Here is a 16,637-nt window from a genome sequence, read left to right on the forward strand (position 1 = left end):
TGCTCTTGGGCAGAAAGATAATTATTTTAAATGTTTTAAAATAAATCCACCATAACTATTGCTAGATAAGTATGGCAGAGTTAGGGATGCTTTGTGACATAATACTGCCAAATGTATTCTTCTTAGAGGTAAAGCCTCCCCAAAAGCTGCGAGGGAGAAGGTGGCAATCTACAGTCAGCTTCACATCTAAAGTATCAAAAAGTCTCAGATCCCTTGAAAATAAGATTAAGACAGTTATCCTTTTAATGCAAACACTGATCCATTCTTAACAGTGAGTTGACTTTAGAGGTGAACTCAATGGCATTTCACTTTTAGGCTTTATTTTTATTTCAAGAAGGAGAAAATGCAATGAGCAACTACCAAGCAAAATCAATGTACATTTATGCATCTTCAACAGATAATGTGGCATATTGCTGTGATGTTTTGCTACAGGAAAGTAGAACAGTCCAAGAGGAAAAGATTTTCAAATGACCAGTTTTTGATTACAGAACAATTCTTTCACTCTTTCTCTGTCTTTTCCCCCACACTCACATATACAGAACCTCAAAAGAGTTTCCATTACGAGAGATTCAGTTATTTCTCCTGAATGGATCCCTATCTGTGAAATCAAAATCATCATGCAAAGAGCAAGCAGTCCTAAACATCTTCTGCAAGCAATCCTACCCTCAAGGATATCAAAATCATATGTCACATCTGTGATGTCTCTCCTGAGGAAAGACAACCTCTTAAAGTCTGTTTAATGTGCTATTGGCACCAAGTACTTGCTTCCAATATCCTGTTTTTTAAATGAAAACTTCTTGATGTTTACTGTACAATTTCTAAGCCATTAACATTTTTCCACAGTGCATTCACGCTAGCTTATAACATATTAAAACAAATAGTGACAACAAAAACATTCATTTAAAACCCTTGATAAGATGATGTTAAGCCTTTCCTCCCACCCATGTTATGCAGAAACATATAAGCAGCTTTTGAGATTTGTCACGCAAATTCATTAAACATTATGTAAAAACGAAAATAAAAAAGTAATAATTGGTGAAGAGCCTGAAATTCACAACATAGAAACAGCAGCAAAAGAGGAAACAAGTCAGATTGCCTTCTGATACCAGTCTATAGATCACAAGTCCATAGCATATGGACACCCTGAAGACTGTCTCTTGGTTATGTGTCACATAAGTCCATTGGATGTAGCCTCTTCCTAACTGCTGTCTGGTATTTATTTAATTATATTAAAAACATATATAAACTGCTTGTCTGCTCACCATGGCTCTTAAACCAATGTGTAAAATTGCAGTATAGAAACAAAAGGGCCTGTACAGACAGGCCAAAATAAAGCTGCTTCAGGCCACTTTGGAGGTATGCTGTTTACATGATGCATGCGTCCTAAGAGTCCAAAAGCTATGCCAAAGCCATGCTCCAGGCCTAAGGACTGGAGTGCAGCTTTGGCACAGCTTCTGGCCCCTTAAGATGTGTGTATTGTTTAAACAGCATATCTCCAAAGTGACCCGAAGCAGCTTTATTTTGGCCTGTCTGTATGGGCCCAAAAGATTCTTTTAAACAGATTAACAACCCCAGCCCCAGAAAAACCTGACAATAAATCCATGCTTTCGTTGTCATCTTTAAAAGCATCATGTTCGACCAATGACCTTCCAAAAAACGCACAATGACGGTGCCAGGACCAGAAAGCCCTTCCCTCTCATTTCTACAAATATATATCTGGTTCCTTTATGGAGGCACCACGAATTTCATAGAATCATAGTTGGAAGAGACCGCACGGGCCATCCAGTCCAACCCCCTGCCATGCAGGAAATCCAAATCAAAGCATCCCCAACAGATGGCCATCCAGCCTCTGCTTAAAGACCTCCAAGGAAGGAGACTCCACCACACTCCGAGGAAGGAGTGTGTTCCACTGTCGAACAGCCCTTACTGGCAGGAAGTTCTTCCTAATGTTGAGCTGGAATCTCATTTCCTGTAGCTTGCATCCATTGTTCCGGGTCCTGTTCTCTGGAGCAGCAGAAAACAAGCTTGTTCCCTCCTCAATATGACATCCTTTCAAATATTTAAACAGGGCTATCATATCACCTCTTAACCTTCTCTTCTCCAGGCTAAACATCCCCAGCTCCCTGAGTCGTTCCTCATAGGGCAAGGTTTCCAGACCTTTCACCATTTTAGTCGCCCTCCTCTGGACACATGGCTCCAGTTTCTCAATGTCCGTTTTGAATTGTGGTGCCCAGAACTGGACACAATATTCCAGGTGGGGCCTGACCAGAGCAGAATATAGTGGCACTATTACTTCTCTTGATTTAGACACTATACTTTTATTGATGCAGCCTAAAATTGCATTGGCCTTTTTAGCTGCCGCATCGCACTGTTGACTCATGTTCAACTTATCGTCTACTTGGACTCCTAGATCCCTTTCACATTTACTTTCATTCAGCCATGTGTCTCCCATCCTATATCTGTGCATTTCATTTTTCCGCCCTAAGTGCAGTATCTTACATTTCTCTGTGTTGAATTTCATTTTGTTAGCTTTGGCCCAGCTTTCTAGTCTATTCAGATCATTTTGAATGTTGATCCTGTCCTCTGGAGTATTAGCTATTCCTCCTAATTTGGTGTCATCTGCAAATTTGATAAGTATGCTCCCAATTCTGTCATCCAGGTCATTGATAAAGATGTTGAATAACACTGGGCACAGGACATAGCCCTGTGGGACCCCACTGGTCACTTCTCTCCAGGCTGAAAAAGAGCCATTGTTGAGCACCCTTTGAAATTTGAAAGGTTTATCTTAGGTAACAATCCTCAGAGGCGTTTTTGCCAGTTCCTTCCTCGGAAATATAGTCAACAACACTTGAAGTTAATATACTTTTTCTTCTGCCATGATTTTGCCTTAGCCCTTGTAATCTTATCTACACTGGAAGCCATTGCCACATCCTATGAAGCAGATTTCCAACCAATTAAGTATGGTTTGCATGAAGAAGTCCTTTCCACTGTCCTGAATCAACTGACAATGTTACCAGATGAACCAGTGTTATGAAAGAGGAGTATAAACAGCCTCTATCCCTTTCCTCCACATTGTTCAGCATTTTGTAACCGTTTCTTACCTCCCTTGATTGCCTTGAAGAAAAAGTCTCCCGTATATAAAAGAGTTTACAAAATGCCTTCAGCCCCAATGTAGGGCTCGCTGCAGGGCAAACAAAGGGGCAGCTTCCTATGACTCACCATCCTCCATGTCTTCTTCTGTGTTGTTGTGACCGTCAGCCATCGCCACATTCCCATTGATGACCGGATTTTGAGTAATTCTTGGTGGATCGTCAGCATCTCCAGCTTATGAGAATAAGGAGAATAGATCATCAGTTTGGGTCTTGACAGTAGGACAGAATGGCAAGTCAGATTCAAAACACAATTGTTTACAAATGGCATTAAAAGAAGCAGCCTCAAACTAAGATCAGCACTCAACATTCACTTTAAAGAGGTACTCTGCCTCTTCACCTCACACAATAAAACATGACTTTTTGAATGCCAAACCAATTTACAGGTTAATGTTGTTATTTGTTTTTAAAAAGATGCTGAACATCAGATTTGTTCTAACAGTGTAAGTCAGAATTGTACTTTATGTCCCCCATTTCTCTTTTCTCATTGAATTGCCAGAACCAGCCTTGAACAAGCTGCCATTCCTCTTTTTTTGCTTCTACCGGGCCAATAAAGCTGTTTACATTTATGCAAACTATTCATCTGCAGTTCATCAAGAATCACTGAAGACATCAAGATAATATCCAGTTGTATACCTACACAACTTTCCCTTCAAGCAATGTGATCTAGCCGCTGATGTAAAGCAAGCTCTTTCTAAAGCTTGTCTTTTCCCACTTTATGTTTAAAAAATATGCCATTCAAAAGCTATTCAGCACCCAGAACAGGGCTTTAGCCACGGTCCACATAGCGAGTTCAGAAGTGACCACTAGTCTACAGTACACTGGTGATGCTAACATTGGGCTAATACAGACTAAGACCAATTGGATAAAGCGTCCAGAGAAAATGAAGGATGATATTATGCAATTTCTTAAGTTACAGAACCAAACTACACAGTGGCCTGAATCCTGTTAACTCATACAACTGAACATGGATGGTGGCCAGCAGTACCCTTGAGACCAGCTACCTTTTTCTCTGATAATTGTGGGCCCCACATCATATTTATGCCTTAACCTTTCCCACCACAGCAGCCCATATGATAACTTTATCCATCAAGTGAAACGGTATCATGGTTATATTGTTGACAAACATGGTAGAAAAGGAATAAAAGCATCAGTCTATGGAGGTTTTTAAAACGTATTTTTGGTAAACAAATCTTGCTCTTATATCTGTACTAAGATAGAAGAAGCACCCTGATTGGCCAAAGTTCCTCCGGCCGTCTGAAAAACGCCTCATTCTGCAAAGCTAAGCAGGCTATTTAGATCTCACCTGAGTTGAAGACATAGAGTTCAAGTAGGCTCATGCTGATTTAAGAGATGGCAAGTGGAGATCATTCCTACCAGTGCAGAAATGAAGTGGTAAGTAATGGCCTAACATCTGTCTATTGTGTCCAACCAGCTTGATGATCAGCTACATCACCTAAAGAGTTGTAAGAAAAGTGATTAACCCACCCAGGTAACGTCCATGCTTCTCAAGATACAAAACAAGGCTCCCAAAGAAGGCAGATTCCTTCTCAGCATTCACCAGTCAGGCTGGAGGGGTGTGTGTCAAACAATTCTTTCTAAATCAGTGCTACTCAAAGTGATGGTCTGTGGACTGATGCTGGTCCATGAGCCATTGGTGCCTGTCTGTAGACCATGTTTCCAGCAAGAAACAGTGGTAGCCCATAGGGACCAATGTGCTGTTGGTTCTTGGCACACGGGGGGGTGGGGGGTGGGAGGAGGAGGAAGGAAGCCAACCAGTTGGTCCGCCACATCTGGTAACATAAGAAGCACCGTTCTAGGTATTTTAAAAGGTCAACCATACCATGAAAGCTTCAGCCTGGGATCTATTTGTCCCCCTTTTATTCTAAGTGTTACAGATTCTTAAACTCTCAATGAGTGGAGGCAGGAAGAAATGCAGCTCCCATGGCATTAAACTTAGGGAAGTGACTCTCATTCTCTTTCCTACCAACAGCAGCCAGCAGCTGCTGCGCTATGGCCATCTTGTTTCAAATGTCTGCGCATGCTCCTCTATCGCCATAGCCATTGATATGTTCTCGGTGCCTGGAAGTATTGCTAACAGCTTCAGTAACAAGGGAAGTGATAAATCCTACGGCTGCTCTACAAGACAGAAGACGTTGATTTTCAGAACTGGCCAACAGCAAGGAAAATGCTTCATTAATTTAAAACAAGAAGGGAAGGAGGATTATACATTACTCAAGAAGAATTTAAGACTACTGTTGGCTCTTTCTTTAAAAAAAGGGAGACACAGCTTTATTGTTTCCAACAGTCCCAGAGGTTCATCTCATATACTTCCATGATTTGTAAGCAAATGAAGAACACAATTACGGAAGGAGGCAGCAACCGGCCTGTAACAGGAAATCTAATTACCAAATTTGGAAATAGTTCATTACAAAAGAGCTTCCGTACAACTCTGGACGTGTCAAACAACTCCCTCAATGAGAGGCACGAGGGAAAAGCCAAGCATGTCTAAAAGGCTGGAGATCATGGAAGTCTTACTGCAACCACAACTATCAAGCCAGTCTTTCATGAGATGACTATGATGGCGAAAGAACAAGGGGAGGGCCAAACCATGGCTCACTTTCTCAAAGGCTGCTACACGCTCTGGTTCAAGTGAAGTCGAGTAGATTTAATAAGCTCTGTAACTAACCACGAAGTTCAATCGCTCTGTGAGGAGCAGCTGTTTTTCTCAAGGAAGGGATGGCTGAGGAAGATTGCTGGACCTGAGGGTTCCATGGCAGTTGCTGTTCTCAGATCAACCAGTGGCTGTCGACTGGGTTTGAAAACGCTCTCATTGTCCACACCCACACAGTACTAAAGCAGCAGATGCAGAAAAGAAGCGCCCACCACAAATCAAAGCAAAAATCCACATGAGAACAATAATCCAAATTACCATCTCATGTTTGCCATCCATCTTCCACAATTAATAGATTAATGCATATATTAGCCATGACCCTGAATTCTTTGTCTGTACAGGTGTGCTAGGCTGCTATTGCCAGCCATGAGGAAAATAGCTTCCCATAGTCATTTAGTGGCTGGGAAGACACAAGGTAAATGGGCAGCATTTGGCTACAGGTTTGTAGTCAGAAGAAAACAGCAGAGAATAGACTGGAATCCAGGATGACAACTGTTATTATTTCCTCCCGAGGCACCTTACAAGCTTCTCTGGCTCCTTAATGGCTGGCCCCAGCTTCTCCAAGATACCAAATCAATGAAGGGAGTACAGCTGCCCAGCAAAGCAGACTGAAGGGAGGGCTAGAGACTTCCATATGTAATGTCCTCTGAAAGGCACCTATGTACATAACCTCAGGTCCCAACAAGATCCTGACCATTATTTCCTTTCTAGGTGAGAATGTAACTAAAAACCTGACTGCATCAGACAGAAAAGAAAAAGTATGCTTGTGCCCAAGTAAGTAATGAGCAATGCAATCCTCTAAATAGCTACTCAGAAGTTTAAGTTCCACCCAGTTACTGGGTACAGGGCTCCAGCCTGAAAGAAGAGTGCCACTTGCTGCATACAGATGTTCCCCCAAGGCCTTGCATTTAACTGGATGAATGACAACTGGACCCAGTGAATTAAAGCAAATGACCAAAGGACTACCAAATAATAATAATAATAAGCAGTAGTAGTAGCAGCAGCTGGTAGCTGTTGTTGTTTTTGGAGTTTTGGAAAACTAGTACACATTGAAATGGCTTTTATTTTGCTGTGAACTAATTAAAAAACAAAACAGTGGCCTGTTACAGACAGCCAAAATAAAGCTGCTTCGAGTCACAGTGGAGGTATGGTGTTTGAATGATACATGTGTCCTAAGAGTCCAGAAGTTGCACCAAAGCCATGCTCCAGCCCTAAGGACTGGAGCATGGCTTTGGTGTGGCTTCTGGACTCTTAGGACGCATCATTGAAACACCATACTTCCGCTGTGACTCGAAGCAGCTTTATTTTGGCTGTCTGTAACAGGCCAGAGTTTGCGAAGCCTACAAACATGTCTACGGGACTTAATGTAACATATTTCCTATGAAAATACCCTAGTCACCTTTCTATATGCATTAATTGGAATGAGTTTTTAGTGTGGAAGTGTATGCAATGGAGGTTCCTTCTGAGTTACCAACTGGTCTCTATATGTCCTGCCCTGAGAACAGCCAGCCAGAAAGCTCCCTTCAACGAAGAAAGGCTGTGGTTGATACTGGCAATGAATGTCTGAGGTGCTCTCTGTATCAAAACCACTATTCCCAACTGGAGGGAAGGGCTGTGACTTACTACCACTGGCCTTCCAAGCACCTCACCCACAGCACAGACTATGAATTCCAAAATAAGTAATGGACACAATTAATGTGTGTGCATGGGATATCTATCAATTCAAAACAGAAAGTAAAGGAAGTTACATATATGCCAAGTTCCATAATGGCATCCTCTTGTATTCAGTGATTGGAATATGCTGGAAAAATGGGTACAGCTTGACATCTATATATTGATCAGGCATCCCAAAATGAGGAATATAAAGTGATAAAGAACCTTCTCCTTTGCTACAAGGAAGGGCGAGAAAGCCATTCCAACATGCGCAGAGAAACTGGAATAGAGAACCACCCACTTCTTATGTCAGACATAGTTCCATTCTGCAAAAGAGGCAGGAGCTAAATATTTATTATTGTTCCTTATCTAAAAGTAGGATTCGTCCTTTTTGCCCTGTATTTTTATGAGTGTGTAGGAGTGGGAAAGGTGAGCAGCAGCTACAGTGGCGCAATGTGTGCGAAAAAAGGGAAGTGCCACTTCACACTGCTCTAGGGAAAAGCATCAAAACACAAGGGACTTCACGTGTTACTAGAATCCAGTCCGACTGAAGGGGGAAATGAGTCACATTTGATGTTGATAATGTGAAGGATCTATAGCCTGGAGAAGGTGGTGAGGTGGGAGAAGCTACAGTACAGACTAAAGACTGCCAGTTTTAATCTCACAAGACATAAGATCAAGATGTTTGGGTGTCCCCACGTAATAAGAGACAACCGTAATTTCCAATGGAACATTTTCTCGAGGGCCAGAGACACCAAGCATGAATTAGCAGTTTAAGCCTCACGTACGGAAAAGTCTTGTGACCTATATCATGGTCATTATCCCTGCATGTATCTCCTTGAAAGTCATTCACAGGCAGGAGCTGAGCTGCTCCAACCTGTTCTAGATCCTGCCAACAGAGATTCTTCAGATAAAAGTCATGCTAGGGTGGCATTCAACACAGCCCAGGCAAAATAAGATGCCATACATTAATTGTCCCGCCTATGGAGCTAAAACCTCCAGGGACAAAATGTGCCATCAGTGAACAAAAATTATAGCCTTATACTCCCAGAATGACTAATTGAGAAGAAGTCACCATCCATTAGATATTTAGTCCTAACACCCAACTTGAGTTTAAGAATCCCCAGTTCATCCAAAAAGATGTTTGAGACGACATGAATTGTTTTGGAGGGGAGGGAAAACCCTGTATCAAAGCAGTGTCAGTTTTGCAATAATTGCAGACCCTGAACTTGCTGTAAAATACATCACTATCATATACGTATACAGAAAAGCAATACTCATACCATGTATCATATTCTGATACCTGTCTCCCTGCCTCTAATGAACTATTTCTGTGTAAATTCACCTGCTACATTTAGAAGAGACACTACTATTATGTTGCACTCTCTTGACAGTACGAAAAACCCTGAACCATTTGTGGAACTACCTGAGCATCCTACCAACTCTTTCATACCTCAGTCATGACAATGCCAGCCAGACCAATGCTGTGGCTCACTTTCACGTAAGCAGGCCTGTCACGAACTTAACTAATGCCTGACTAGCTTTTAAAAAGACAGAGCAATGCCAACTACCCAGTAAAGGAAGCGAATGCAATAATCATGGGGCAAATATATTACCTGCCCCTGGCACTTTGGGGGGCACATGCCAGTCTGCCACTCCAGATAGCTTTTGTAGCAATAGCCCAGCAGATAAAACTGTTGAGTTTGGGTGGGCCCAAATCTAATTCCCGTCTTTGCTGTGTATTATTCAGTGAAACGAGCAAGTCATTGTCTCTGTATCCTAATGGTCTCTGGAATGTCTAAATAGGGATTCTCCGTAACCTACCATATAGGCTTAGTGTCAGACTCTGCAGCAGATCATCAGAGGACACTAATCCTGTGAAGAACTACCAAATGCATCCCAATACATTTTAATGGAGCTAAGTGGACTCAGTAATTCAAAATAATTAGCTGTGTTCTGACCAGATAACTGCTTTGCATCTAGTACTAGGCTTCTAATGATGGCTCTCATTCACTGCTTGCCATCGGTACCCTCAGAAAGGAAAATAAGAACGCATTAAAAGTGTCATTTTACTTCCATGACAGGGTAGATTTGGGGCAAGGAGGAGAACAGAGAGAATATTTAGGATAGAAGTTGTCTTTCATCTCAGTTTCCACAAGGAAGACATTTTTAATTCCTAAAAGAAAAACCTGTAGTCTGGCACAACGACGAATCCCTCATAATTCAGATAAAAAAGAATGTGTGCAAACTAGAGCTAGTGTTTTGATAGTGAATGGAAATGCACATACTTTAAGGGGGGCTTAAACCGTAGATGATCATTGATCAATGTTCAAAGATCACTGAACAGGTAAATCAATTTCCAACACACTTCATAACCTTTCAAATGAGTGAACATTTTATTCATTAATCCTATCTCCCCCTGTCGGCACACCGATACATTTGGATAAAAAAAATACATCCAAATCTGTTAGAACATCATGACTGCAAACTCAACTGGTCATACTATGTAAACTCCCAGCAAAAATGGACAAATAGAAAGAGCATTACAATGTGACGCGTGGTCATTGTAATAATAAAGACTTTTGAGGGAACAGATCTATAGCTCAGTGGTCAGCCCTATAGTTTGAATGCAAACAGTTCCCAGGTTCTATTCCAGGTGTTTCTAGAGGGTCTTGTCTGAAATCCCATAGAGCAACTATCAGCAAATACAGGTCAGGATGGACAAAGTGAGGCCCACAAGCCCTATTTTTTTGCAGCACTCCAGTATTATGAGTGATTACTGTGTTGCAAACCATGCATACATTTATAAGTCCTTATAAACCAAGAGACTAATCATCAATTAGAAACTATGGAAATATAGGGAAACTTGATTTAAAAAACAACAGTCACGTGGTGGTACTATTGCTTGTTATATATGCCTATCCATCATCGTCAGTTTGCCTGTATCTCTACAGATACTTCTGCTATGTGTTTTTCACCACAGTCATCCATTTTGCTTTTAACCCCACAACTGCGACACAGTATTCCCCCCATTACTGATTGTACATATTTGAGTTTGTTTCCCATTGTTTGCCATGTACAGATCAACCAAGTCAGGATTTTAACCTCTAGCTAAATCATAAATAGAAGCAGGCTGCAAATTAGGTAAAAGAGAAACCTCTGGAGGCCTGGCTCCCATCTGAGTCCTATTCTATTCTTAGCTGGCAAGCAGGCTTTTAACTGGTTAACTGCACCAATTAATTGATTACTGCATTAATTCCAAATGAGATTATGTTTGAAGGCCTGGACTCCATGCTGACAAAGGGGGAGGCAGAGAAGGATGCGTTTCAAAAGAGGCTAATTCACTAATGATTTTTCATGGTGATTCTGGATGTCCAATGATCCCAGTGGATGGCTCTAATCTTCAGGCATCTATTGGTACTACCAAGATGTCTGAAAAATATATTCTTTGCTAAACACATGTTGCTAATACCCCTGAGCACAGGATCAAACTTCAGAATGACCTTAATAGATTAGAAAGCTGGGCCAAACATAACAAAATGAATTGCAACACAGAGAAATGTGAGGTACTGCATTTAGGGTGGAAAAATAAAATGCACAGATATAGGATTATGGGGGACACCTGGCTGAACGAGAATTTTACCTGTGAAAGGTATCTAGGAGTCCAAGTAGACCACAAGTTGAATGTGAGTCAACAGTGCGAAGTGGCAGCTAACAAGGCCAATGCAATTTTAGGCTGCATCAATAGAAGTATAGTGTCTAGGTCAAGGGAAGTAATAGTGCCACTGTATTCTGCTTTGGTCAGGCCCCACCTGGAATATAGTGTCCAGTTCTGGGCACCACAATTCAAAAAGGACATTGAGAAACTGGAGCGTGTCCAGAGGAGGGCGACTAAAATGGTGAAAGGTCTGGAAAACATGTCCTATGAGGAAAGATTGAGGGAGCTGGGGATGTTTAGCCTGGAGAAGAGAAGGTTAAGAGGTGATATGATAGTCCTGTTTTAATACTTGAAGGGATGCCATACGGAGGAGGGAACAAGCTTGTTTTCTGCTGCTCCAGAGAACAGGACCCGGAACAATGGATGCAAGCTCCAGGAAAAGAGATTCCACCTCAACATTAGGAGGAACTTCCTGACAGTAAGGGCTGTTCAACAGTGGAACACACTCCTTCCTTGGAGGTCTTTAAACAGAGGCTGGATGGCCATCTGTCGGGGATGTTTTGATTGAGATTTCCTGCATGGCAGGGGGTTGGACTAGATGGCCCTTGCAGTCTCTTCTAACTCTATGATTCTGTGTTACAACGCGGGTTGGTGGTTGTTCCCAGGATATTATCTTTTCATAATAATTCAGGATTCTTCAGAATCCTGGCTTACTGTTGTGTCTGAACATTTGTTGTTTTTTGCTGTGTGCCTTCAAGTCAACACACAAGGGAAGGAAATGAGTTGTTGTTCCTGCTTTACAAGCAATCATGATCCTACTAGTTAGGATGCTGGTTGATACCAACAAGGAGTGCATTCAGAACATCAATGTCTGCCTGTAACATAATCTGAGTCTGTAAGAGTAATTGCTCATGAGCTAGATTCAAGCTGGGCACACAAACTGTTCAAAGCACCATGCTTACTTTATGAGTGTACAAGCATGCATGTACAATCCAGATCCAAAAATGTCAAAGGTGCATGCATAAAACACTATACAATATATAAAGGTAAAGCTAGTCCCTTGATATGAATGTTCAGTTCAGTGGTGGCGAACCTACGGCACATGTAGAGTTCGTTACTAGAAAACCAGAGGAACGTGACACTTTGCCATAAATAAGTGGGTTATGGGTTGCAGTTTGGGCACTCGGTCTCTAAAAGGTTTGCCATCACCGGTCTAGTTGTAACCAACTGTATGGGGTGGTACACATCTCCATTGCTAAGCCAAAGAGACAGCATTATCCAAAGACTTCTCTGGTGGCCATGTGGCCAGCATGACTCCACCAAACGGTGTTACCTTCCCACTGAAATGGTATTTATCTATGTACTTGCATTTGCATGCTTTCGAACTGTTAGGTTGGCAGAAGCTGGGATTTGTGACAGGCGCTCAACCCATCATGCAGCGCTTGGGTCTCGAAGTGCCAACCTTCCCATCTTCCTGTCATCAGTATTGGCATCTTAACCATTAAGCCACCGCATATACAGCACACAAATGTCTGCCTAAAGTGGCGCTCAAGACCACTGACATAATTTCAAACAAAATATTTTGAACACAAAAACAAAGCCATTAACACACAATAAAAAACACAGCACCCAAACATCTACCCTTCCCTTCAGCAAGTTGGTTTCCACTATATAATTACAGGTAATTTCATTCAGAATAAAGCTGGCTCAGAAAAATCTGAAGTAACCCAAACGTTGTGTACGTTAGAAAAGCCAAGACATGGCTTTTTTTTAAACTTCTGGAGCTTAATTCATTTTAACTGTACACACACATAGTTTAACAGCCTTTTAAGCGCATTCTTGTATTTAATGTGTTTTATTCTTCTCTGGCTATATTCCTGTTCTAGTTTGGAACTATTTTAAGTTGTTGATTTGTTTTATTTGTAAGCCACTGTGCAATCCCAAGATAAAGGCGGGAAATATAATTAAATTTATTATTATTATTATTATTATTATTATTGAGGGCGGGATGTTTTAAATATTTTAAAAATAACCAACCAAACAAAAACAAGACCAAGAAGCCTGCTTTAGAAAGGAAGCAACCTTGTGTTCCTTTCCATCCTATGAGCTTGTTCTATAAGGAACCGTCCACATTCACATTACAAACTGCAGGACCCCAGCGCTGTCAATATCCCCCTTTTTTTCTAATCATCATCCATGTTAATGTTTTTAAACTCTTTTTTCAGAGTCAGGACAAGTTGGAGCTCATTGCCAGTATCCTCCTGCCTCTGCTGCAACTTCCAAATATCCTGCTGTGTCACTGAAGCAGTACTGGCTAAACTGGCTCAACTACTGCAATTCTGAGAGAGGCAGCATAGGTTTACTGGGATGAGAACCTTTAAAAAAGCCATGCTGCATCAAGCCAAGGGCCAAACTAGGCCAATGGCCCATCAGTTGCCTTTGGGATGGCCACAAACAACATGAATGCAACTGAAACTGGGAACAACACACAGTCATTGTGACTAGTACCAATGAGAACCTTATCCTGCATGAATCAGTCTAATCCTCTTAAAGCCATCCAAGCTGGTGACCAACCCTACTTTTGGAAGAAGAAAATTCCACAGTTCAACTATGCACTGTATGAAGCATGACTTTTCCCCCTCTTTCAAAAGTGGCCACTTCTCTGCTCACCACTGTTTGTAGATCATTTATGAACAAGATAAAAAAAAAGACCCATCAGTTCCAATGGAAGTCCTTTTTCTTCCTCAGCTGCAAGAACAGTCCATGTATGGAGCCACGCATCACCTAGTGATATACTTCTCTCAGAACTTACCCTATTTTCTTCTGCAACTAGTTTAAGCATCCTGAGCAAGACGTCTGTCAGCTGTGAACAGCACATACTCCTCATAGGAATGTACTGGGCTAGACCAGCCTTTCCCATCCTTTCTAGCCCAGAAAGGGATGCTTTCTGGGGTGATGGGAGCTGTAGGCCAAAATCTCTGGCAGAACTGAGACTGGGGTGGGCAGCCTGCAGCTCCTGGCCTAATTTCATGGGGCCCTCAGTCTTATTTTAAAAGCTCTCTGCAAGCAATCAGATCAGTCCTCTGGCAAAAGCCATCTGTTCCTGGCAACCATCTGAGTAGAAAAGAAAATACTGAGGCAGAAAGGAGACAGAGAGAGAAAGAAAAGGGGGTGCGTGCACACTTGGTCACTTCTGGCTTTTGCCTTGTCTGCCACTAGGCTAAGCCCCACCATCTGTCAGGATGTGGCCCCTGAAAGGCAATGTGGACCTAAACAGGAAACAAAGCAGGGTTATTTTTCATGCTAGGACCTGGAATTTCTTGGAAACCTATCGATGATTCTTCAAAGACCAGAACGTAGAGAGAGATCTTGTAGCACCTTTGAGACTAACCGAAAGAAAGAAACTGGCAGCATGAGCTTTCCTAGACTTCAGTCTACTTCCTCAGATGCAATGGAGGAAAAGTGAAATAAGTCTGATTTCAAAGATATGCAGATGGGAGTCCAAAACACACTGGAGAAATAATCCAGTTGGAGGCCACTTTCACTGTCCTGGCTCAGGGCTAGGGAACTCTGGGAACTGTAGTTTATTGTGACACCAGGGCTGTCTGACAGAGAAGGATAAATGTGTCACAAAATGACAGTTCCCAGAATCCCTTAGCATTGAGCCAGGGCAGTTAAAGCGTTCTCAAACTGGATTATTTCTGCAGCGTGTTTTGGATCTAAGTTTCAACTATCCAGAGAAGAGAGGGTTATAGCAGAAGGCTCATTCTGACAGATGGGATATGGCATTTAAAAAGGCAAGTTTAATTTAGGTAAGGTACACGCACACAAAAATGTGTGTTTTCCTTGTGAAGGAAGGATTCTGTCCTCTCCTGTATTACCTGCTATGAAAATGCAATAAAACAATGCTACAGAGGGGAAAAAACCACAAGGTATTTGAATGCCATTGAGGAGGACTACATCAACAGAATATTCATACTCTGCAGTGATTTCTCCTTAAAGGAAAAGGTGGAAAGCCCTAACCTACGAAAGGGAAGGAATTCCTGATACTTTAAATAATGAACAGAAAGAGAAGATGTTACTCACAATGGTCTAACTCACTGTCACCAGACCCAGAAGAAAAGATATGCAAAGGCATTTATGAGAATTCACTGGTCTCGACATGAAGCCCACTAAGTCGGGCAGCTTTTTAAAACGATTAGACAAATTCATGGCAGATTATTATTGCTATTTACTGAAACCTCCATGTTCTGAAGCTGTAAGTCTGAATATTGGCGCTGAAGACAATTGGCATGTAGTGACTATACACTTCATTTCAAGCTGCAAGCTCCAAGGACCCAAAGACTCCAGGACCTGGCCATGGTTGGAGACCAAATGATGAATGAACCGAGCCTTGACAGCACCCCAGAAAATACCATTTTGTTATTATAAGCAATAGCTTATATAATGTGCTTTGCTTCCTAAATATACCCCTTTTTTTCTTTATAAGAAAAACATAATGCAAATTGAAGACATCGAGCTTCTTATGCAATAAAACAAGTAAGTAGAATATACAAGAAACGTAACGTTAGTTTGGCGGTGGGAGGGGGTTTCTTTAAGTACAGGTGTATAAGGAGATGGGAAGCAACTCTTGGTAGTTTACTGTACTAGTCAGACAGGTATTTTATTGGCAGAACGGAGAGGACACAGGACCTGGAAACACGAGGCAAGATCAGAGTATTAGGCTTGATGCTCCAAGATGCTCTGAACCCTTTTTGAGCTATCAGGGTGTTAACCAGATCTCTGCAATCCAATACACTCAACCCTTAGGTCCAGGAAAAGGAAAGGAAAGGAAGAATAACCCACTAAGGGTCCAGCCATTTCTCTGGATAATGTAGGGAACTAGATTGCATAAGCTGATTCTGTGCTGTCACACTGTAAAAGCATGCATGACAACATGCTTCATACACATGTCTTAATGTGCTGTGAAGCAGCACAAGCCTAATTCTCACCTGATACAGGCAAACTTGTCTCAGGGCTGAATCATTTCAGAGAGCAGGTGGTAACTCATACAACAACAGAATGCTCTTCCACATAGAGCCCACTCCACACAGAGACAACTGAGATACTTCTGCCTCACACCATAGTTTTCTATCTGGAAACTGCTTTGTTTTAATGGGAGAACATTCTCAGAATTGAGCCTACTCCCATCCTTCCAAATGGAACCACCCAGGTAGAAGGGTCTTTTTTTAATTACAGTAAAAAACACCAGTTCTTATTATTATGAAAAACCTCTTACATGTGAGACTTACACATGTTCAAATCCATACTTTATTAATAATGAAGATGGTGATTGTATTATTCTAACTGACAAAGAACTGAGTTAAGATACATACAAAGGGTCATCAGCATGGAAAAATCTCACACTGACAGAGCATCCTAATTCTTACAGATAAAGGGCAAACGTGAAGAACATCCGAGTTCTCCATTAGTCAGCCACCCTGCAATTTGTGTAGCTTCAATT

The 16,637-nt window shown here is 41.7% G+C and overlaps 1 protein-coding gene across 5 annotated transcripts in view; it reads right to left on the reverse strand.

Annotated features, from left to right (window-relative positions):
• LOC149306220 (ubiquitin carboxyl-terminal hydrolase 7) overlaps window positions 1-16,637 on the reverse strand; it is a 47,361-nt gene that overhangs the window by 25,709 nt on the left and 5,015 nt on the right. For 3 of the 5 annotated variants that reach the window (XM_089476801.1, XM_089476800.1, XM_089476799.1), the window contains exon 2: window positions 3,220-3,324. In XM_089476801.1, coding sequence (XP_089332927.1) covers window positions 3,220-3,324 — 105 coding nt within the window. The other 2 variants (XM_089476802.1, XM_089476803.1) reach the window with 2 other exon arrangements.

The sequence above is a fragment of the Sceloporus occidentalis genome, unplaced genomic scaffold (genome assembly GCF_023333645.1).
Source record: "Sceloporus occidentalis isolate IW3139 unplaced genomic scaffold, rSceOcc1.0.p SCAF_10, whole genome shotgun sequence".
In the NCBI taxonomy this organism is placed as follows: domain Eukaryota; kingdom Metazoa; phylum Chordata; class Lepidosauria; order Squamata; family Phrynosomatidae; genus Sceloporus; species Sceloporus occidentalis.